We start from the raw sequence: 23814 nt of genomic DNA on the forward strand, positions 1-23814 counted from the left end.
AAAAACCTGAAACAGAGGAGGGGAGGGGCAACCCTAACACCCACTTCCTTCTCACCACTCCAGCCCAAGCATAACCCGCTGTGACAACTCCACCCGGCAGCCATCTTAGAGCACCCAGGCCTTCACTTTCTGCCCAGCCCAGTGCACTTCCTACCGGCGGCCATCTTGGTACACCCAGAAGGCCCAGCCATGGTCTATACCCAGTCCTTCCTGTTTTAAACCAGGATGGTTCCTACCACACACCTGCCTTCCCCAATACAGAAGCACTACCTTCACAGGCCGGATAGGTTAATGATGAAGAAGTGTCCGAGTGGGAAGGCCAACAACAGGCAGCAAGGCCACCTGCTGATTTAACCCCCAATCCGGCTCCGGACTCACAGTTCCGAGAGGATCTCAGACATATGCTGGCAACCATAAGAAACAGTGCCCATTCTCAGCCCCCGCCCCAACACCAGTCTCGGTTACCAAAAGGGGCACCGGTGATGTATGTCGCTTTTACCCCATCACAAGCAGCAACCTTAGTGACAAGTCTGCCTGACCCAGAGAAACAGCCAATGCCCTTCTACCGCAGGATAGTGCAGATACAAGAAACTTACTCAGCTGCCTGGAGAGACTTGATCAGCCTATGCCAAATTAAAGCAGGACATGTCTTTTGGCCGGTTATGCAGGCGGCCCTACTATGATGTCTGCCTTACAAGTGCCACTTCCTACACCTCAGGCGTGGAGTTCTGTGCACAACTCCGTGATTGGGCAAAGGAGAAATTGGCAGATCAGACCACCACAATCCAAGATATTGCCCAAGATAAAGGGGTGTCTGGAGAAGTATTATGCTAGACTCATACAGGCCTTTGATGATCTGGGCTTCTCCCTCTATGAAAAAGGCACACGCAATCTGCTTTTGTCTCAGGACTCAGAGGATATCAGAAAGCCTGATGGTGGTCCGCCCTGAATATCGCTCACTGAAAATGCCTGATTTACTGTTGGTGGCCAGAGGGATAGAAAATCAAAAAGGGGAAAAAAAAAAAAAAAAAAAACAATGCCCCTCATGGTAACATAAGACGAAGATCCCGCCTACACTCGTCCACCACCACTGCCCAATACCAGGGAAAAGATCGTCTGTTACAACTGTGGGAAGCGGGGTCACATCAGAAGAGTATGCAGAGCCCCAAGACATCCGAGACAAGACAGGAATCCCCGTGAAGGGCAACGTGGACATGAACCTCCACCACCACGCCCCAACTCACGCTAGGAAATGGGCAAACCCGTGTCACCCCTTATGACAGTGTCCTCAAATGAGACTGGGGGACCCCTAGCAAAGGTCACGTTACCTATACAAGGAAAACCTACCACTTTTCTCATTGACATGAGTGTAGCCAGGATTGTGTTGAGGGCTTAGGACCTGCCTGATAATTCTTTCCTTTCCACTATTGGATGTTTCCTGCGTGGGAGTGGATGGGGTGCCATGCCAAGTGGGGACATTTCCTGATTTGCGTGTCCTCTACATGTCCCTTGAATCTACTAGGAGCTGATGTGCTGTCCAGACTACAGGCGTCAATCATTTTCACACCTGAAGGGGGGGGGGGGGTGAAGTTACATACTCCCCTATCCTTGGAAGACTCATTTGCTTTGTATTCTCTGCCTCTCCTGATGACACTTCATGGAGCAATAACTCCAAGTTCATTACCGCAGGAAGTACTTGACAGAATCCCTGCGTGCCTATGATCCACAGACCCTCGTGTCAAACGGAGCCCTGATACCCTGCGCACCTCCATGCAACACACCTCTGTTCTCTAGGAAGAAGAGAACCCCTAAAAGAGAACCAGCTACTTGCGGGGGTGTCCCTGACTGCAAAGTACCTCACAGTGGTGCACCATGCAAACGCTCTCTTCAGTGTCCACCCTCACCCATCCTGCTGGTACCTTTTGCATTCACCTACGAAAACAACATAGCTAAACAGTTATGCCAGAAGGTGCACAGAACTCTCCAAGCTAGTTTGCAAAAGCTATGGCTATTGTCCTTGACACATAAGAGGATCACCTGGAAGAGATTCTCCTCCAATATGTTGATGACCTTCTCCACTGTGCAGCTGACTTACCCACTGTTGAAGTCACCTCAGAAAGCCAGTTGTGCTATCTTGCCAAACAGGGTTGCAAAGCCTCAAAGCCCAAATTGCAGTGGTGCTCAACATCTGTCATTTTTCTTGGACACTGTCTTGTCCCATGGGACAAGACACCTCACTGAAGACAGGGCGAAAGCAATCTTTGACATCTCACTGCCACAAGGCCAGAAGCCCCTTCATTCCTTCCTTGGACTAATTTCCTATTGCAGAGCATAGATTCCAGAACTCTCCCTACTGATGCAACCTTTGTATGACGCCCTGAAATCAGACCCCTTCCAGATGTCTCCTGAAGCAATAGCCAACTTTGAGGCCTCAAACACACCATCTCTGGCGCTAGGGCTCCCAGACTATGACAAAACGTTCAAGCCCTTTGTATCCGAACATCTGGGACATGCTACAGGAGTACTCACCCAATCACATGGCATCTGCCTACGCCCTGCTTATTCCTGTCGGCGATAGCAAGAGGAGGCTCATTGTGTCTGCGATCTGTCTTTGCTGCACAAGCCTTGTTTGACAAAACTTCGGGCTTGGTCCTCGGACTCTGCCTTGTTCTGCTTGCTCCTCATGACATTGCTCCCATACTCCACCAAGATTCAGCCGAAACATCTGTCCACTGCCAGACACTTGAGACTCCTGTGTTCCTACCTTTTAGACAGCATTATTCTATTACGTTGTCAAACGCTGAAACCTACCACCCTTCTTCCACTTCTCGAGGAGGGAAAGGAGGAGAAGTCGAGTCTTGACTTGTCACCCCATGACTGCATCAAACTAATGCGGCTGGAAACCACGCATCTCCCCACCATGAGTGAAATACCCCTGCAGGATCCAGGTCACCACTGAAAACTCGGTTCTCCAAACTGAAACCTTACCACCGGTGATGTCTGTACAGGTGGCAGAGCTGCAAGTACTTATTACAGCATGTAAATTGGCAGAGGGAAAGAGCCAACATTCATACAGACTCAAGATATGCTTTCAGCGTTGCACATTATTTTGGTGTTATCTGGAAGGACAGAGGGTTCCTGACGGCTGAAGGAACACCTGTGAAACATAGCTCAGCCATCAAAGGACTTGATGGACGCCCTGCTTCTCCCAACCCACGTGACTATTCTAAAAGTAAAGCACACGACAAACTCAACTTGAAGGAAGCTCGAGGCAATCTAGCCGATTCAGCTGCCAAACAGACAGCCAGTGGTCCACGGGAAGTGGACAGCAGGGTGGTAGAAGACCGCTCCGTGCTTATCCTGCAGACTCTCCCAGTGGACAGTTTATCTGAAATAATTACAGGAAGCAGCAAGTCCGGATGAGAAGGAAAGCTGGAAACGGAGAGGAGGAACTCTCAGAGATGGACTATTCGAGTGCAACAAGAAGCCTTGTCTACCCAGGAGTATGTACCCAGCCATGGTGCAATGGGCAAATGGAGCTGCCCACTTAAAGACTCTTATGAACTTATGAGTTACTCCATTGACCAACAACTTCTGCAGATCATGCACTATCTGCAACAAATGTAACCCAGAATGTACAGAAAAGGCACAGAAGCACCTGGCAAAAGCTCTATACCCCTTCCAGAGGATACAAATTGATCACTCCCAAATGCCAAAGGAGTGACAGATTTGAATATGCCCTAGTGGAGGTGGACATGACTGCCAGGACCACAGCTAAGAAACTACTGAGTGAGATGGTATGTAGATTTGAGGTCCCAGAGGCGATAGAGAGCGATCAGGCCCAGCCTTCACAGTAACCCTTACAAAAGATTAGGGCAGCACTGGGGGTTCAGTTGGCTCTACACACCCCTTACCACCCTGGAAGTAGCGGGAAGGTAGAAAGGATGAAAGGGACATTAGAAAAACAGGATGTTAAAGATGGCCCAAAAGACTAACATGAGTCATCCAGACAGTTTGCCCATTGCCCTGTTCAGTGTCAGACACACACCCCGGGGGGGAAACATGCCGTATCCCCTTATAAAATTTTGTTTGGTTCAGCCCCCAGACTTGACTGTCACTTTCCCCAACAGTTACAGTTGCAATCTGATGTGTTGACTAATTATGTAACTGCATTATCACGAGAATTAACCCAAATGCATGTCCTGGTGTTTTCTTCCATTCCAGATCTTGAATTAGATACAGGAACACACCAACTACTGAAGATTGGGGGCTGGTAAATACATTTGTGAGAAAACATTCTCTTGAACCCAGATATGATGGTCCATTCCAAGTTTTGCTGACCACAGCCACCTCAGTCGAATTGGCCCGGGAAGGACACCTGAATACACGCTTCCCACTGCAAGAAAGCTCCAACCCCGCGAGGACAAGATCCCGCCCACTTCATGACGACCATGCTGCATATCCTTTTTCTGTTTGGTCTAGGAGGGAGGCCCAGGAGGTGGCCATCACAAAAAATAACATAATTACTAGGGATGATCCGAATGGGTTTTTTGGTGCCGAAACCGATACCGAAAATGAAAAATACACTAGGCCGAAAACCGAAACAGTACCGATACCGAAAATGACTGTTTTTAAAAAATATTTTTATACAGGAGGTGGTCAGAGACTGGGGACATGGTACAGGAGGTGGTCAGAGACTGGGGACATGGTACAGGAGGTGGTCAGAGACTGGCGACATGATAAAAGAGATAAGTGCAGCCAGCAATGCCCCCCAGGTGATGCAGCCAGCAATGCCCCCCAGGTGATGCAGCCAGCAATGCCCCAGTGCAGCGAAGAGAGCCGTCTGGTTGAATAGAGCACCAGGAACATCACAGCTTTAATTTCAATAGCTGCGTGTTCCCCGTCGCGTGCCGTCACACACAGCCCCTCCCCCTTGTCCAGGCACTTTGATAGACAGATCACCCGTCCAATCTGGACAGGTGATCTGTCTACCAAAGTTCCCCGGACAAGGTGGAGGGGCTGTGTGTGACGGCGCGCGACGGGGAACACACAGCTATTGAAATTAAAGCTGTGATGTTCCCGGCGCTCTATTCAACCAGACGGCGGCGGCTCTCCTGGGCTATACACCCCCATCATGGGCGGCACCAGAGGCGGGGCGGGGGCGGAGTTCCACCACAGGCCCCGCCCCATTTTTGGCTCAATTATCGGCCATTCTTTCCTTTCAGCAAATTGCCGAAAAGGGCCTTTTCGGCCGATATGTTTCGGCGGCCGAAATTTCGGTGCATCTCTAATAATTACATTTTGGTATAACTCTTCAGGTACATATGTGACCATCTTTACCTTTGATTACTGTGACATAGTACCTTGTCCATTTGACTCTTTCATGGCAATGCCATTGGTACAGTGACATCCCTGATGGTAAGGATATATATGTGTGTTTTACAGACAATTACTGGGGACAGAATTGTGGTTCCTGGGAGGGACAGTGGGTTGGAACATAGGACCAGATTAGAGGGTATCTGGACCGGTGAATGTGCCCTTTAAAAAGGTCATTATGCCCCTCCATATCCTAGCAAAAGATGCTCCTGATACATACACTGACCCAGCACACAGTCAGAGGAGGAAGCGAGCAGTTCTCTCCGGAAGCTTTGACCCTCATGTGTACATAGATGCTATAGGAGTTCCAAGGAGGTGTCTGTAAAATGATAGAAAAAAAAAAAACCGGAACCTGTTACATAGTTAGTAAGGTTGAATAAAGACACCAGTCCATCCAGTTCAAACTGAGTGAGTGTCTATCCCTATCCCTGTACATTACACACTCACATTGGTCCCTACCCTCAAGGAGCCCACATATTAAGGTCCCCATTCATATACTAGGGCCAATTTTGGACAGAAGCCAATTAACCTACCTGCATGTCTTTGGAGTGTGGGAGGAAACCGGAGTACCCGGATGAAACCCACGCAGGCACAGGGAGAACATGCAAACTCCAGGCAGGTAGTGTCGTGGTTGGGATTCGAACCAACGACCCTTTTTACTGCTAGGTGAGAGTGCTAACCACTACACCACTGTGCCGCTCTGTTGCACCTACATTCCTGATAATACCGGTTTAAGTAACTTTAGCTATAAAGAAATTAGATTTGTCATTGGAGTTGAAGAAGAACTCAGGTATTACAGACCCATGGAATCAATATTTTAGCTGGATGAGTGGGTGGCAATAAGTGCTCGCCCAGATAGGGGTAACGGTACTAATAATCCTGGTTCTTTTAGCCCCGATTGTATGCTGTATTCTACCTTTCGTAAAGAAGTTAATGAGCAAAGCTGTAGACAACAGCCCCCCTACATTTCTCCACCAAGAAGAAGAGGATCCTATTATGATGGAGAATGACAAACCTTCACTCCTCTACAGTCACTCCCTGTCCAAAATCTCACAATCCTATAGGGTTATAGGGATAGATAGCACCCGATTGCCCTTCTCCAGCTGTATCAAGGGGGGTAGTGAACTAGTTGCTGCCTAACTATATACAGCAACTCTTTTTAAGCCGAGGAGAATGGGCCAGGTGAGTAGGACCTTTAGATGAGGTACAGAAGAAAATAGCCATTTTAGGGGGGACTGTTAAGGAATCTAAATGTAAATAATGATAATCATAAAATGTCTATTTGCTTATGTGTATACATGTTCCTTACTTATTATGTAGTATACAGATTGACTGTGTTCAGAGTTTAAGATGGCGTCCACTTCCTACATCCCACGCATTAGAAGAATGCATTTGAGATAAGAGAACCAGCTTCAACCAAACTTCAAGAATCAAGTTTCTCCATTTCTCTCATATTTTAACCAATAAGATGTACCTATTAGACTGACATAGCAATGACGTATCTTTCTGTATAAAATATCAACACCTCCCACGAATAAATCAGAAGTTAGAAGTAGCCTAAGCTGAACAGGTCTCAGAGAGTGTTTACTTCTAATGTGTATGCACATTAATACTTTTTAATTGGAAATAGCAGCAGATAACCACGAACTAGTTTGCAATTCTTATCCATTTCAACACCAAGTCCCACACAATCTTGCCAGCGCTCCCTATGTAATCTGGGCAGTTCGGCGGCTCTATGCGGCTATCTTTTCCCTCCTAAACCATAAAACTACATGTATAGCCTGTGGCCCTGTCACAGAGCTTATACATCTAGACCCCATATCTGGCACGCTTGCTGGGAAGATACTGTTTGAAAGACAAGCTGCCAGAAAACTTAATCAAGGACTCATCAATGCAGACAACTTGATAGGGAGTAAACAAGTCTGTAAAACGTTGGTTAACCACTTAAGGACCGCCGCATGGCATTGTACGTCGGTGCAATGGCACAGACAGGCACAAGCACGTACGCGATCGCCTTCCAGCGGGTGGGACCCCCTCCCGCTGGATGCGGCAGTCCATTTCACTGCAGGAACGATTCGGGATGAGGGGATGGCCGTTGGTTTCTGGCCACCCTCTCTCGATCGCTCCTGGCGAATGAGAAGCTTCCCCCGCTGTGTATCGTAAACACAGGTTAGTTTGCTTTTTATAGCATCAGGGCACCCACCATTTATTACCCAATAAAGGTTTAACCCCCTGATCACCCGGCGGGTGATATCAATTAGGTTTTAGGGTCAGGGTCTGCATCGCCCCAGGCAACGATAGGTTAGTGCCAGGACCGCTAACACCCACGCGCAAAGCATACACCTCCCGTAGTGGTATAGAATCTGAACAGATCAATATCTGACTGATCAGATCTATACTAGCGTCCCCAGCAGTTTAGGGTTCCAAAACCCAGCCCACCCAAGTGCAGTATCGATCGATCACTGTCACTTACAAAACACTAAACACATAAATGCAGCGTTCGCAGAGTGAGGCCTGATCCCTGCGATCGCTAACAGTTTTTTTGGTAGCGTTTTATATTTAAATCCGGAAGGCAGTGCTTGGTTTTCGGGGTCCCATACGTGGCTAGACTCCAAAAAGTCCCACATATGTGGTATCCTCGTACTCAGGAGAAGCGGCAGAATATATTTTGGGGCGCAATTCCACATATAACTATGGCATGTGTGAGCAATATATCATTTAGTGACAACTTTTTGCAAACTTTTTTTTTTTTGTGTCATTATTCAATCACTTCATAATATAATAAATAAATAATAAAATATTCAATGGGCTCAACATGCCCCTCAGCAATTTCCTTGGGGTGTCTACTTTCCAAAATGGGGTCATTTGGGGGGGGGGGGGGGGTTTGTACTGCCCTGCCATTTTAGAACCTCAAGAAATGAGATAGGCAGTCATAAATTAACCACTAGAGATCCGCGCTATAGCCAAATGACGGCTACAGAGCGGACCTCCTTTGCCAGGACGACGTCAATAGAGCATGCATGAGGGGGCGCGCTCTGTGATCGGCGAGTCTATGAGACTCGCCTGATCATGGATCCGAGCAAGGGGTCGATCCCGACCCCTTACCACGTGATCAGCTGTCAGCCAATGACAGCTGATCATGTGATACAAACGGAGCCGGTAATCGGCTATTTTTCCTCCTCGCGCTGATAGCGCGAGGAGAAAAAAAAAAAGCCGATCACCGGCGGCCGTGATTGGGACATCAGTCCAGATCACGGCCAGCTTACCAGTGCCCACCTGCCCCCTGCCAGTGCCACCTCAGGAATAAATAAGTGCCCCCCGTCAGTGCCCACAATCTGCCTCAACAACGGTGCTGCACCCCAGTGCCACATATCCGTGTCCATCAGTGTCATCTACCAGTGCCGCCCATCAGTGCCACCTATCAGAGCCACCTATCAGTGCCCATCAATCAGTGGTACCCATCAGTGCCCCTTAGTGCCACCCATCCGTGCCATCTTATCTGTGCCCATCTTTGCCCAGTGCTGCCTTATCTGTGCCTATTAGTGCCGCCTTAACTATGCCTATCAGTGCCCACCAGTGCAGCCTCATCAGCGCACTTCAATGAAGGAGAAAAATTACCCGTTTGCAAAATTTTATAAAACTATTAAACATGATTTTGTTTTTGTTTTTTATTTTGCATCTTTTTTTGTTTGTTTAGCAAAAAATAAAAATCCCAGCTGTAATTAAATACCACCAAAAGAAAGCTCTGTTTGTGGGAAAAAAATGATAAAAATTTAATTTGGGTACAGTGTTGTATGCCCGCGCAATTGTCATTCAAAATGCATCAGCGCTGAAAGCTGAAAATTGGTCTGGGCAGGATGGGGGTTTAAGTGCCTAGTAAGCAAGTGGTTAAAAGCTGTGTAAATTCCAGAAAATGTTCTCTAGTTTGTAGACGCTATAACTTTTGCGCACACCAATAAATATACGCTTATTGATATTTTTTTTTTTACTAAAGACATGTGGCTGAATAAATTTTGCCCTAAATGTATGACTAAAATTGAGTTTATTAGATTTTTCTTATAACAAAAAGTAGAAAATATATTTTTTCCCCTCAAAATTTTTGGTCTTTTTCCATTTATAGCGCAAAAACTTAAAATCGCAGAGGCAATCAATTACCATCAAAAGAAAGCTCTATTTGTGGGAAGAAAAAGGACACAAATTTTGTTTGGGTACAACATTGCATGACTGCGCAATTACCAGTTAAAGCAGTGCAGTGCGAAATTGTAAAAAGACCTCTGGTCCTTAGGCTGACAATTGGTCCGGGGATGAAGTGGTTAAGGTGGTTTACGAGGGGTCAAATCTTGTAGAGCCAATAGTATCCGAGGACGACAGTGTTCATGGTTGTTGAAATGCATGAATCGCAAGATCTGCTTGTATCGTGCCCTGGTGGCAGAGAACACGGGCATATAGTGAATTGGGTCAGTGGACCAATATGATTGCAACTCACTCTTTAGTTATGCCCATGAGGAGGGATAGGCCCAGAAAGATCTTAAATTTGGGAACCGTAATTGGTTTCCAAGCTCTGACAAGGGAGGACTGGGGATTAGCGGTGATGTATTGACCAGCATACAAATTGCTTTGGTCCACAATAGAGATCTTCAGTGAAAAACAGCAAATAAAAATGAAGTGATGTAAAGTCAACTGTTTCCACCTGAATGCCGGGTTGGCCAGTGAATGAGGGAAGTACGGGTGCTACAGAAGTGGTGGGTTCCCAATTAGGATTGGAGAATGCAACAGGAAGGGCACTATGGGCTCGACAGGCCTGTGTTTGTCGTCTTCTTGGTGGCAGTGGGACACTACTTGTGCTTGCCACCTCCCCAGCTTGAACTGCACTTATGGGACTCGCCACGTCACCACGTGTTACTGCAGTGCTGGGTGTACTAGGCTGCTGGTGCTTGCCAGTTCACCAGAAGGAATGAATAGCACTAGTACTTTTCTGCTCCATACGAGAGCCATGAGGTTCCTGCACCTCAACAACAGAAGATCGGGGTCTGGTACGCCTGACCTTGGCAGGGACCACAACTCCGTCATCAGAGCCATCTGTCATGGAGCCGCTGTCTACAGGATCATATTCTGACAGACGAGTGACTTCCTCTTCACTATCTCTCACGCTCAGAAACGTGTAGGCCTCTTCAATAGTGTGTCAAAAATATAGTGTAAGCGCTCAACTTGTATATATTTCTTATAGTGCTACAAAATGATATGTGCTCAAATGTATATATAAGGTTACCCAAAGGAAGGAGGTTAATACTATAAAAATACAAAAAATATATAGAAATATATAAAGTGACTTATACATATATATATGTATATAAACCAAAAAAATGGTGACTAGTGGATGTTTTATCCCAAAGGAGAAAAAAGGTGACTGTAGATTTACATAGGAAATAATCACAGTGATAAAGTCCATAAATGGATATATAGTCCAAAACAATCGTGCAAAGTGTCAATAACAGCCAGGGTTCTGTGATGTTATGACCGAAGAAAACAATATTTCACCATGTGACGATCCCACCACCGTATAGGGTACAGGCTTACCGGATCTATATGACCCTAGCAGACATACGCCTCAGGGGTCAATCAAAGCTTGTGATCCCAGCCAGAATGGTCTCAAGGATTAGATGCATCAGTCATGGCATATACGATCCCAACAAATGACTAGATGTGGTCACTATTCCTCATGTGCATATACAAGTCCAACAACGACTCAGGCATGGAAGATGAAGAAACAAAGCCAACATGGCATAATAACGTTTTTAAAAAAACTTTAATAAAAAATTTAATTAGCTAAAACTCACATTTCCAAGATGAACAATCAAGCATGTCAGAGAGAAAAAAATGGCAGTAGCGGAGTCCTCCCGACGCGTTTCGACCCACCGGTCATCATCTGGATCATAAAAAAAATGCCTTTTTCTTTGTTTCTGTCATAAATTTTTGCGAATTAGTAATTTTTCTTCATAAATTTTGGCCAAAATTTATACTGCTACATATCTTTGGTAAAAATAACCCACATTAGTGTATATTATTTGGTCTTTGTGAAAGTTATAGAGTCTACATTACAAACTATGTTGCCAATCACTGAAAATTGATCACATCTGACCAGGCCTTCAGTACATCAGATGATGACCGGTGGGTCGAAACGCGTCGGGAGGACTCCGCTACTGCCATTTTTTTCTCTCTGACATGCTTGATTGTTCATCTTGGAAATGTGAGTTTTAGCAAATTAAATTTTTTATTAAAGTTTTTTTTAAAAACGTTATTATGCCATGTTGGCTTTGTTTCTTCATCTTCCATGCCTGAGTCGTTGTTGGACTTGTATATGCACATGAGGAATAGTGACCACATCTAGTCATTTGTTGGGATCGTATATGCCATGACTGATACATCTAATCCTTGACACCATTGTGGCTGGGATCACAAGCTTTGATTGACCCCTGAGGCGTATGTCTGCTAGGGTCATATAGATCCGGTAAGCCTGTACCCTATACGGTGGTGGGATCGTCACATGGTGAAATATTGTTTTCTTCGGTCATAACATCACAGAACCCTGGCTGTTATTGACACTTTGCACGATTGTTTTGGACTATATATCCATTTATGGACTTTATCACTGTGATTATTTCCTATGTAAATCTACAGTCACCTTTTTCTCCTTTGGGATAAAACATCCACTAGTCACCATTTTTTTGGTTTATATACATATATATATGTATAAGTCACTTTATATATTTCTATATATTTTTTGTATTTTTATAGTATTAACCTCCTTCCTTTGGGTAACCTTATATATACATTTGAGCACATATCATTTTGTAGCACTATAAGAAATATATACAAGTTGAGCGCTTACACTATATTTTTGACATGTTCTCCAGCTAAAAAATCCCTAATTTTAGCGTGTTGGCAGCTCATCACTTATATATTTCCACATTTTTTGATTTTCTCTTTAATTTTTCATTTGCGCAATATTGTTGGTGTATAACCTCTTCAATAGTGTACCTTCGATTAGCCATTTTGGGCTCTAAATTTACTGGTACACTAGCGAGACTCACAGGTAAAAAGCTCCTGACTGTTAGGTAGAGGTACGCATCTTCACTGGTCTCACGATTTGATTATCATCATCTGGTCAAGGATTACCAATGAGCCCCCACTTTCGCTTGGGCCGCCTGGGTGGCCCCTCCTCCCTGCAATCTTCTAGGACACATCACAGGTCCCAAAAGATTGCCGGGCTATGCAGGACAGCGCACCTGGCTGTAAAAGCTGCAAGCTGTCACAGCTGGATGCTCACAGTAGTAGTGCTAGCACCGTGGATAGGTGGGGGAGAGAAGGGAGTGTTTGGGTGGCCACATCTCTGGATTGTGGGGCCAGTGAGTGTCTTTTTATTAAAAGTCAGAAAAATACACTTTTTTTGTAGCCACTGACTTTTAATAACCAAATAATTTACTGGAACTCCACCTTGAATTAAAAATAACCTCACTCCCTTAAAAAGTGCAGTAATCTGTTGCACTACAGGGTACAGGCATTCACACACAGTGCTACCATCAAGAGGGATAGAAACCACAGCTGACAAACAGCCCCGTGAAGTTCCCTGTACTGTCTCTCTGCCGACAGTTCCCTGGCTTCTCCGTTTGCACCTCCCAGCCCACTAGGAGTTAATACAGTGGAATGTGCAAATGGGAAAGCCAGGGAACTGTCAGCACAGAACGTGTATGAGGTGCAAGTAGAGTAAAAACCCATTTGTACTCTACTTAATGTTAAAATAACTGTTTTAATAAATCCATATTACAATCAAGTGCCCCGCTGTATGTGCTTTTTAAAAAAATATGGCGTTTCATACCTCATTTCTCATTGTGCATGTACAATACATGCCACTCATGTGACTGCCTGACTCGTCTCTCGCCTGACTCACCTCTCTCCTGACGTCAACAGGGAATTCTCGGCCCCGCCCACTGACTCTAGCTATCAGAAGAGAGGCGGACGGGGGCTGAGAATTCCCCGCTGTCAGGAGAAACGTGAGGAGAGGCGGGCCAAGTAGTCACATGAGCGGCATATATTGTATACACACACACGCACACTCTGAGAAATGAGGTATGAAGCTCCATATTTTTTTGTTTAAAGAGCACATACAGCGGGGCACTTGATTTTAACACAGGATTTTTTTTTTTTTTTTTTTTAAGAACAGTTATTTTAACAACATGCTCGGAGCACTCTCCAGGAGGGGCGGGGCAAGTCGAGATGTCACCTGCCAAACGATTTTTCTGGTCGTATGCATCGATGCCACATCGTAGACACACGAATCATGATACATCAATTAATTTCTTACTGAAAAAACACTTTACCTAAAGCACTTTGTTATTTCTTGCACGTGTTTTTCAGATGTTAAACAGGGTAATTTTCTTCTGGCACCACAGGAAATAAGACCTGTCTCATCTGAGCAAATCAAAAAAATATGCTTCCAAGAAGACATTCTTATTCAGTGCACATAGCACTAAGCACACAGTGCAGTTACACATCGTAATCAGTCAGATTTCAGCTAACTTCAACTTGTTTGTGTGCTAGGAGTTACTGCTCCCTTTACATCATCTTTAGCACTGCCTTATGGAGTAAGTTTGGATGCTGTTAAAGTATAAAATTAAAGCGGTTGTAAAGTCACTAATCACAAATGCTGGAATCTGCTCCGTTACAGGAAGATATACTGTGCCTTTTTAAAAAAATATTCAGAGAAATACATTTTACAGCACCATTGTGCGGTCACATGATCTCCCGTCACTCTCCTTTGCCAATCGAAGGACTACAGTGGGAGGGGCTGAAATGCCCCTCTGATGTCAGCTGGAAGGAGAGCCGCGGGAGGTCACGTGAGTGCACAGTGGCACTCTGAAATAAGGTATTTCGCTGCATAATAATAATAAAAAAAAAAAACAGACACTGTACAATATATCTTCCTGTAACAGAGGGCATACTGGGATTTGTGATTTTACAGCCATAGCAGAATGGGGGGAGGGGCAGGGAGGAGATGGCTCACACACACACAGACTCCCAATCTGGAAAAGCATGGAGGAGGGAGGTGGGAGAGGGAGAGACTGCGGGATGATGGAGGCGTGTAAACTGACCACAATATCATAGATCAGCAGCAATAATTACCGTGGTCAGCGCACTAAGTTGGACACAGGAACGAACAGGATCAACCAGGAATTTTACAGCATAGAGAGGGAAAAATTACACAGCACAAACACTGTGCTGTATATCCTGATTTAACCACCTCAATACAGTGAACTTACACCCCCTTCCTGACCAGACCAATTTTCAGCTTTCAGCGCCCTCACAGTTTGAATGACAGTTACACAGTCATGCAACACTACCCATATGAAACTTGTGTCTTTTTCCACACAAATAGAGCTTTCTTTTAGTGGTATTTAATCACTAGTGGGTTTATTTTTTGTGCTATAAATAAAATATAATATAATGTAAATTTTTTGGGGAAAAAAAAATGCCTTTTTCTTTGTTTCTGTCATAAATTTTTGCTAATTAGTAATTTTTCTTCATAAATTTTGGCCAAAATTTATACTGCTACATATCTTTGGTAAAAATAACCCACATTAGTGTATATTATTTGGTCTTTGTGAAAGTTATAGAGTCTACATTACAAACTATGTTGCCAATCACTGAAAATTGATCACATCTGACCAGGCCTTCAGTACATCAGGTGTATCTCATTTCTTGAGACACTAACATGTCAGGAAAGTACAAATACCCCCCAAATGACCCCTTTTTAGAAAGTAGACATTCCAAGGTATTAAGTAAGTAGCATGGTGAGGTTTTTTTTAAGTTGTAATTTTTTCCCACAATTCTTTGCAAAATGAAGATTTTCTTTTTATTATTATTATTTTTACAAAACTGTCATATTATCAGGTTATTTCTCACATACAGCATATGCATAAAACAAATTACACCCCAAAATACATTTTGCTACTCTTCCCGAGTATGGCGATACCACATGTGTGAGACTTTTACACAGCTTGGCCACATACAGAACACCAACATTGAAGTAGTACCTTCAGACGATCTACGAGCAAAAATGACGCATTACACTTTTGAAGGCCCTGGAGTACCAGGACAATGGAGTTTCCCATAAAATTACCCCATTTTGGAAAGCAAACACCCCAACATATAATCTGAGGCATAATGAGTCATTTTTTTCCAGAAGTTTTTGGAAAAAAATGAACTTTTTTTTTGTTTTTTTTAACAAAGTTGTAAATTTATAAAGATATTTCTAACACATAGCATGTATAAAGCAAAAATTACACCCCAAAACACATTCTGCTACTCCTCCCGGGTATGGCGATACCACACGTGTAGGACTTTTACACAGCCTGGTCACATAGAGAGGCCGAACATTGAAGTAGTACCTAGGAGCATAAATAACACATCTCATTCCTACCCATCACACTTTTGAAGGTCCTGGAGCACCAGGACAGTGCAATTACCCACAAAATTACCCCAATTTGGAAAGCAAACACCCTAACATACAGTGCCTTGCGAAAGTATTCGGCCCCCTTGAACTTTTCAACCTTTTGCCACATTTCAGGCTTCAAACATGAAGATAAAAATTTAATTTTTTGTGAAGAATCACCACCAACAAGTGGGACACAATTGTGAAGTGGAACAAAATCTATTGGATAATTTAAACTTTTTTAGCAAATAAAAAAACTGAAAAGTGGTGCGTGCTAAATTATTCGGCCCCTTTACTTTCAGTGCAGCAAACTCACTCCAGAAGTTCAGCGAGGATCTCTGAATGATCCAATGTTGTCCTAAATGACTGATGGTGATAAATAGAATCCACCTGTGTGTAATCAAGTCTCTGTATAAAAGCACCTGCTCTGTGATAGTCTCAGGGTTCTGTTGAAAGCGCAGAGAGCATCATGAAGACCAAGGAACATGCCAGGCAGGTCCGCAATACTGTTGTGGAGAAGTTTAAAGACGGATTTGGATACAAAAAGATTTCCAAAGCTTTAAACATCCCAAGGAGCACTGTGCAAGCGATCATTTTGAAATGGAAGGAGTATCAGACCACTGCAAATCTACCAAGACCTGGCCGTCCCTCTAAACTTTCAGCTAAGACAAGAAGACTGATCAGAGATGCAGCCAAGAGGCCCATGATCACTCTGGATGAACTGCAGAGAACTACAGCTGAGGTGGGAGAGTCTGTCCATAGGACAACAATCAGTCGTACACTGCACAAATCTGTCCTTTATGGAAGAGTGGCAAGAAGAAAGCCATTTCTCAAAGATATCCATAAAAAGTCTTGTCTAAAGTTTGCCACAAGCCACCTGGGAGACACACCAAACATGTGGAAGAAGGTGCTCTGATCAGATGAAACCAAAATCAAACTTTTTGCCCACAATGCAGAACGATATGTTTGGCGTAAAAGCAACACAGCACATCACCCTCAACACACCATCCCCACTGTCAAACATGGTGGTGGCAGCATCATGGTTTAGGCCTGCTTTTCTTCAGCAGGGACAGGGAACATGGTTAAAATTGAGGGGGGGGGGGGGGGGGGGGAGATGGATGCAGCCAAATACAGGACCATTCTGGATGAAAACCTGTTGGAGTCTGCAAAAGACCTGAAACTGGGACGGAGATTTATCTTCCAACAAGACAATGATCCCAAACATACGGCAAAATCTACAAAGGAATGGTTCACAAATAAACTTATCCAGGTGTTAGAATGGCCAAGTCAAAGTTCAGACCTGAATCCAATCGAGAATCTGTGGAAAGAGCTGAAAACTGCTGTTCACAAACACTCTCCATCCAACCTCACTGAGCTCAAGCTGCTTTGCAAGGAAGAATGGGCAAGAATTTCAGTCTCTCGATGTGCAAAACTGATAGAGACATACCCCAAGCGACTTGCAGCTGTAATCGCAGCAAAAGGTGGCTCTACAAAGTATTAACGCAAGGGGGCCGAATAATTTTACACACCCCCTTTTCATTTTTTTTTTTTTTTTTTTTATTAGTTAAAAAAAGTTTCAAGAATCCAATAGATTTCGTTCCACTTCACAATTGTGTCCCACTTGTTGGTGATTCTTCACAAAAAATAAAAATGTGATATCTTTATGTTTGAAGCCTGAAATGTGGCAAAAGGTTGAAAAGTTCAAGGGGGCCGAATACTTTCGCAAGGCACTGTATATATTCTATGAGGCATGGACTGCAAATAGGTACTCGGGTACTCAGATGGACTGGGACAGGTACTCAGATGGACTGTGAGTGACAGGTCCTCTTTATTGGGGGGGGGGGGGGGGGGGCGCAATCAGTATGATTGGTGTACACTGTAAGAGGTAACGAGATGTTACCGCAATCTGCTCCTTACACGTGATCGGTGTGCGAGGAGGGGAACCAGGGAACGAGATCGGGGTTTGCTTACATTTTAGTGATCGGATGTGAAATGATCACAGCCGATCACGTGGGTAAACAGCCGGCCAATGGCCAAGGTCAATTTGGATTGTTGCAGGCTGGCAAGAGAACTGGGAATATTTCTTTGTTGTTTTTTTGACATGCATTGTCCTAGGTGCTCCTTGCTGCAAAGGCCAGTTCTAGGATGGGGTGGTTGTTATTGTTTGTAAATGCTGCAATACATTTTGATGCTACTTTGGTTCAATATGGTTCTAAATTGAACTTACTAGCTTGATGACTATTCCAGGGGGATCTCTGATATTAAGATTTCGGTATCTGAGGATGCGATTATTCTAAGCATCACTAATGTATTGTTCTGGCAACCTGAGAAACGGGTTACCTTTTATGCCACATTTTTTACTATACTTTTCTCACTTTCAAAAAACATTAAACAAAAAAAAGGTTTTGCCTTTTTATATTTCAGATTTTGAGTGGTGAGGGGTTAGAAACCCCATCAAGTTTTAATTTTCGTCTTTGTACCCATTAGGAGAATTACTCTCTCCAATTGTGTTGCTCACCAATGTTGTTGGAAATGAATTTTGAACTGCCACCAGAACAGGAATAGATAGAACATCTTCCTATGGAGACACTTTCTCCTGACATCTTTCAGACAGGATTTCCCTCACATACCAAAAAGAAGATCTTACTCCCTGTTGAGTCTACAGCCCAGGAAGTAAGGGGAAAATCGCCCCAATTGAATACAGGTGGGGGGGGGGGGGGGGGGGGGCAGTTTACCAGCTCTTATTTTAGCCCAAACACTTTTTTTAAAGTTTTGGCTTTTGATACGATTTACGCAATATGAAAACAGGAGTCTGAATTTGAAAATGAGCAAACAGAACAAAAAGCATCATCATCATCATCATCATCATCACAGCTGTACCTGATACCACCATGGCCTCATTTGGTCCACACGTGTAAAACACCATCTAGATGGAAAAGATAAGAAGGTACATAAAATTAGTATATCTTATATGTATTAAGCACTTATAGCGTCTTGAAAAAAATTATTCAACCCCTTGAAATTTTCCACATTTTGTCATGTTACAACCAAAAAACTGAAAATTTATATCAATACTTACCGTAATTTTCCTTTCCTGATAGGCTCCATGGCAGCATACGTGTGGGTAGCCCCGCCTCCATGATTACCCAATAGGACCCAACTCCCATAAATCTTTGCTCCTGGCAACTATCAGTGTTCCGTAACTAGCCTACTCCAGGGAGGGAACTCCTGCTGCCATGGAGCCCATCAGGAAAGGAAAATTACGGTAAGTATTTGATATAAATTTTCAGTTTTCCTGAAAGGCTCCATGGCAGCATACGTGTGGGAAATAACTCGCCAAATACACCCGGGTGGGCAAAATGTCGAGCAAAGAACAAAAGTTTATTTAGCATTGTCAACCAACAAAACTTGCAAACCGAAATTAACAGAAGACAGAGCCCCTGGCTCTACACAATAATGAGAAACAAAAGTATTAATGGAAGACCAAGAGGCCGCTCTGCAAATAACTTCAGGCGCAACATGTTGAGAAGCTGCCCATGATGTTGAGATACTCCGTGTTGAATGAGCCGTTAGTGCCTCAGGAGGAGCCAAGCCCTTTGCTCTGTATGCCCTCTGAAGGTAAAAAGGTAAATCAAGGCCTGTTTGGAGAAAGCTCAGTATGTCTTGTACTGTTGGAGAACTACAAGAATTTTCTCTGGAGGACATATGGGCCGAAAACTTGGACCATATGCGCTCATATACTCCGTTAGTACTCCCCCGTCTGGAATTGAGAAGGGTTGAAATAGCTTCTTCCGGACAACCAAGAGCTTCTAGCCTTTCCCTCTCAAAAGCCACACCCTGAGGTGTAGACATGATGGGCATGGATGTAACCTTGTGCCTTGAGATAGTAAATCCGGCCTGAGAGGCAGGGGAACCAACTCTTGATAACTGAGGAGCAGCAGTAGAGGGAACCAAGGCCTGTTGGGCCAGAATGGAATCACTGCAAGGATCTCCACCTTCTCTGTCCTGAGCCTCCGAAGGAACGGCAGGATCACCGGAACTGGAGGGAAGGCATAAGCTGTCTGAAACATCCAATGTTCTGTGAGGGCATCTATCCCATATGCCTGAGGATCCCTGAACCTTGAGTAATATTTGGGAAGCTTCCGATTGCACGGGGAAGCGAACAGGTCGACCTCCGGGGACAATCCTAAAGTCAGAAGCCAATCGAATACTTCCCTGTGTATGGGCCATTCGTTGTTGTCCATCGCGATAGGAAGTCCGCCTGAACATTCTGCACCCCTGGGATGTAGACCGCAGAAAGGTTGGACAAATTCTTCTGAGCCCAGTTCATTATCGGCTCCACCTCCTGTAACAGAGACCAGCTGCGAGTTCCCCCTTGCTTCCTTATGTAAGCCACCGCGGTTGTGTTGTCCAACCTTAGCATGGCCGAGGCATTCGCTATCAGATGGTGGAATGACAGAAGCGCCTGGAAGGCCGCCCTTAACTCCAGAACATTGGAGACAACTCTTTGTGATGGAAATGTACACCTGCCCTGAGCGACATCCGAAAGGCAGTGAGCGCCCCATCCTCGGTTGCTGGCATCTGAAGTTACCGTGACCCATGAGATGAATGGTGAATGGAAGTCCGAATGGTGGTTGCGCAGGTTCTTCCCCTGCAGCCACCAAAGAAGAGACGTTCTCATGGCTGGAGTGAGGAATATGCGCTGTGTCTGGCTGGATAAGTCCCACTGTTGTAGAAACCCTTTCTGAAAGGGACGAGTGTGCCACTGGGCCCACTTTACCATGGGAATGGTGGCTGACATTGTGCCAATCATCTTCAGACATTGGAGAGCCGAAAGATGGGATGACGCAAGGGCTGCATAAATCCTGTCTCGTATGACTCCAACCTTCTCTCCTGGAAGGGCAATGGTACCTTCCACCGTGTTGAACTGTGCCCCTAGAAAAACGAGGGACTGAGTTGGATCTAGAAGACTCTTTTCTAGGTTCAGAAGCCACCTGAACTCTTGTAGAGTGGAGATGACTAGATCTTTGTGCTCCAAGAGTTGCTCTCTGTTCTGAGATAGCAGAAGTAGGTCGTCGAGATAGTGGTGGAGACGAACACCTTTGACTCTGAGAAGGGCCACAACTGCCAAAAGAACTTTGGAGAAGACCCCTGGGGACGTTGTTAACCCAAAAGGGAAGACATGTAAATTGTAGATGTTGATTGCCTACCGCAAAGCGGAGGTACTGTTGAAACTCCTTTGCCATGGGCACATGGAAGTAAGCATCCTTCAAGTCGACTGAAATCATCCAGTCCCCCTGACTGCTGGATGGTAAGCAGAGATTCCATCTTGAACTTCTCTTTGTGAATGAAGGAATTGAGATGGGTCAAATCTATTACTGGCCTCCATGTTTCAAAATTTCAAAAGGATTTAGCGGAATCCTGCTTGCCGGACAAACCCCCTTTTGAGGCATTTTTAAAAGAAGACTGCCTGGATCTCCATGACCTTGAGAATTCTCAACCAGGTCTATAGCTACGTGCCTCCCTGGCACGATCAGGGCCCTGTCTTCTAGGAATTGGACGCTTTTGATTTTGAAGACATCTGTCCTGGGGAAGAAACCCAGATTTCCCACTTGTAGCCCGGGATATGGCAGTATCCAGCTTGTTACCAAACAAAGATGTCCCCTCAAAAGGAATACGGCACCAGGCCTGTTTGGATGCTGGATCCGCCAGCCATGGACGGAGCCATAACGCACGGCGTGCTGAGACAGCTGCTAACATATCCCGAGATATCAGGCGAATAACATCAATAGATGCCTCCCCCAAAAAGGCAGACGCCATTCTGATTTCTTGAATGGGGGAGTCTTTGGCTGTTTCGATAGAAATACCCCTCAGGAATTCTTCCACAGTATCAGTCCAGGATTCTATGGCCTTAGATACCGCTGCCATTGCAAGCACTGGTTTGCAAGCCATTCCAGAAGTCAGGTAGATCCTTTTTAGGTCTGAGTCGTTCCGCCTTTCTAAAGGATCTTTAAAACATACCGTATCTTCTAAAGGGAGGGTTACATATCTCACCAAACGCATGAGAGCTGCATCCACCAGTGGAGCTGACTCCAGGTGTTTCACAGCCTCTTCCTTAAAAGGGTATAGCTTCAGGATTTCTGACTGCATGGAACCCTTTTTATCCATCTTGCTCCATTCCTCTGTGATAATGTCACCCAACTCCGAAAGGAAAGGAAAATATTGTCGCTCCTTATTGAGCTGTTTAAAGAATTTTCTCTGCTTTGGTGGGGAAGTAATAGGATCTTCCCACTTCAGAGCTTCTCTCACTGCTTTAACCAATGAAGGCACCAGTCCATAGTCAAATCCTAAACCAGGATCCTCCAAGTCAGATTCACTGTCTGAGATGGGAGCAGATAGGCGACTTGGTTGAGAGGATTCCCATGTCTCCTGCAATGGGTTCTCTCCAGTTGGAGGGACCAACAAATCTGACGGGGATTCACACAACTGTAGAGCATCCCTCTCCTGCAGAGATTCCTTCACAACCCGTCTTACTATTGACTCCAAACGCTGGTCTGCACCATCCCTTTCATCTGCAGCTTTGGAGAAGCAGTGATCGCATAGGGATTTGTCTAATGGAACAGGCATCCTGCACCCCCAGCATGATTTTTCCGTCCGCCTGCTGAAGTGAGCAGCAGGGGGGGTGAGAATAATTCCTGTCACGCTGTTCAGACCTTGACTTATGCTGGCTAGACATTGAGGATTTATGGCGGTGTGATCTTGATGATCCACTGCGTCTAGAGGCATTAAGCTGTGGATCAGACCCAGAAGGGCTGTAAAGACAAAACAGACAGAAAGAGAAAAAAGACACACAGTCAATCCTACCTATGCAAAACTCTCTCCATTATAAAAAAACATGAATGCTAGCAACCTACCTAACATGAGCGGGCTGGCCACTAGGAGGCAGTAAGGCGTCCATATTCCAAACAAACCAACAGATCAAGAAATACCACAAACCAAAGAGAAATAAAAATGCATTTTTTTTTTTTTTTAAGAGTAAGCATTTCCCTAGCTTAAGGGACATGCTCTTACCTTAAACCGCCAAACTGTCAGCCCCGGGAAGTCGCTGCGTCCACTGCAAACATTCCCAGGGTTCTGACAGCTTCCAAAGATTTTTAAAAGTGGCGCCCTTGACGTCATTGCCGACGTCAGAAGCGAGGCGCATGCGCGGGAACCAAGCCTCGGTTTCACATCGGGTTCGCACATGCGCAGAACGCCTGTGTAACCCGGAAGTAGGAGAGAGAGGTTTGCTGGAACGCGGAAGCGTCCGCAAACAGCATAGAGAAGACCGATTTAGACAAACGAAAAGGGCAAACACACAAATACATTGCTGCCATGGATACACAAAAGGCTCACCACTCCACCAACGATCACCTGGCCGAACGGACTGGAACACACAAGCCGCACCTCCAAGCAGATAATGGTCACCCATAACAACGGGACACAGACCGTGCGCACTTCAGGTAGGAAATCCTTTCTTCAGCGCTACTCTGCAAATACACTCCATACCCTGCTTAACAGTCAGGGCCTATCGGAGGAAAAACTCTCAGCCAATCGATCGTCATGAAGTTTTGTTTCCCGGGAAAGAAACCATCTGGTCCTACTGGGGAGGACAAAAAAGGAACACTGATAGTAGCCAGGAGCAAAGATTTATGGGAGTTGGGTCCTATTGGGTAATCATGGAGGCGGGGCTACCCACACGTATGCTGTCATGGAGCCTTTCAGGAAACATAAATTTTTGATTTAGATTTTGTTATAGACCAACACAAAGTGGCAAATAATTGTGAAGTGCAAGGAAAATAAGTGTTTTTCATTTTTTTATTTTTACAAATAAATCTGTGGAAAGTGTGGCATGAATTTGTATTCAGCCACCTGAGTAGAACCACCTTTCGCTGCAATTACAGCTGCAA

At 44.9% G+C, this 23814-nt stretch overlaps 1 protein-coding gene across 4 annotated transcripts in view; it reads right to left on the bottom strand.

Moving 5' to 3' along the window:
- Positions 1 to 23814, bottom strand: part of FLOT1 (flotillin 1) — a 104349-nt gene that overhangs the window by 66667 nt on the left and 13868 nt on the right. For 3 of the 4 annotated variants that reach the window (XM_077463332.1, XM_077463339.1, XM_077463346.1), the window contains exon 2: positions 18746 to 18791. In XM_077463332.1, coding sequence (XP_077319458.1) covers positions 18746 to 18791 — 46 coding nt within the window. Of the gene's footprint in view, positions 1 to 5596; positions 5696 to 18745; positions 18792 to 23814 lie in introns of all 4 variants that reach the window. The other variant, XM_077463344.1, reaches the window with a different exon arrangement.

Source organism: Lithobates pipiens, unplaced genomic scaffold, assembly GCF_037356315.1.
Source record: "Lithobates pipiens isolate NorthernLeopardFrog02 unplaced genomic scaffold, aLitPip1_a1.2 Scaffold_1, whole genome shotgun sequence".
NCBI lineage: Eukaryota > Metazoa > Chordata > Amphibia > Anura > Ranidae > Lithobates > Lithobates pipiens.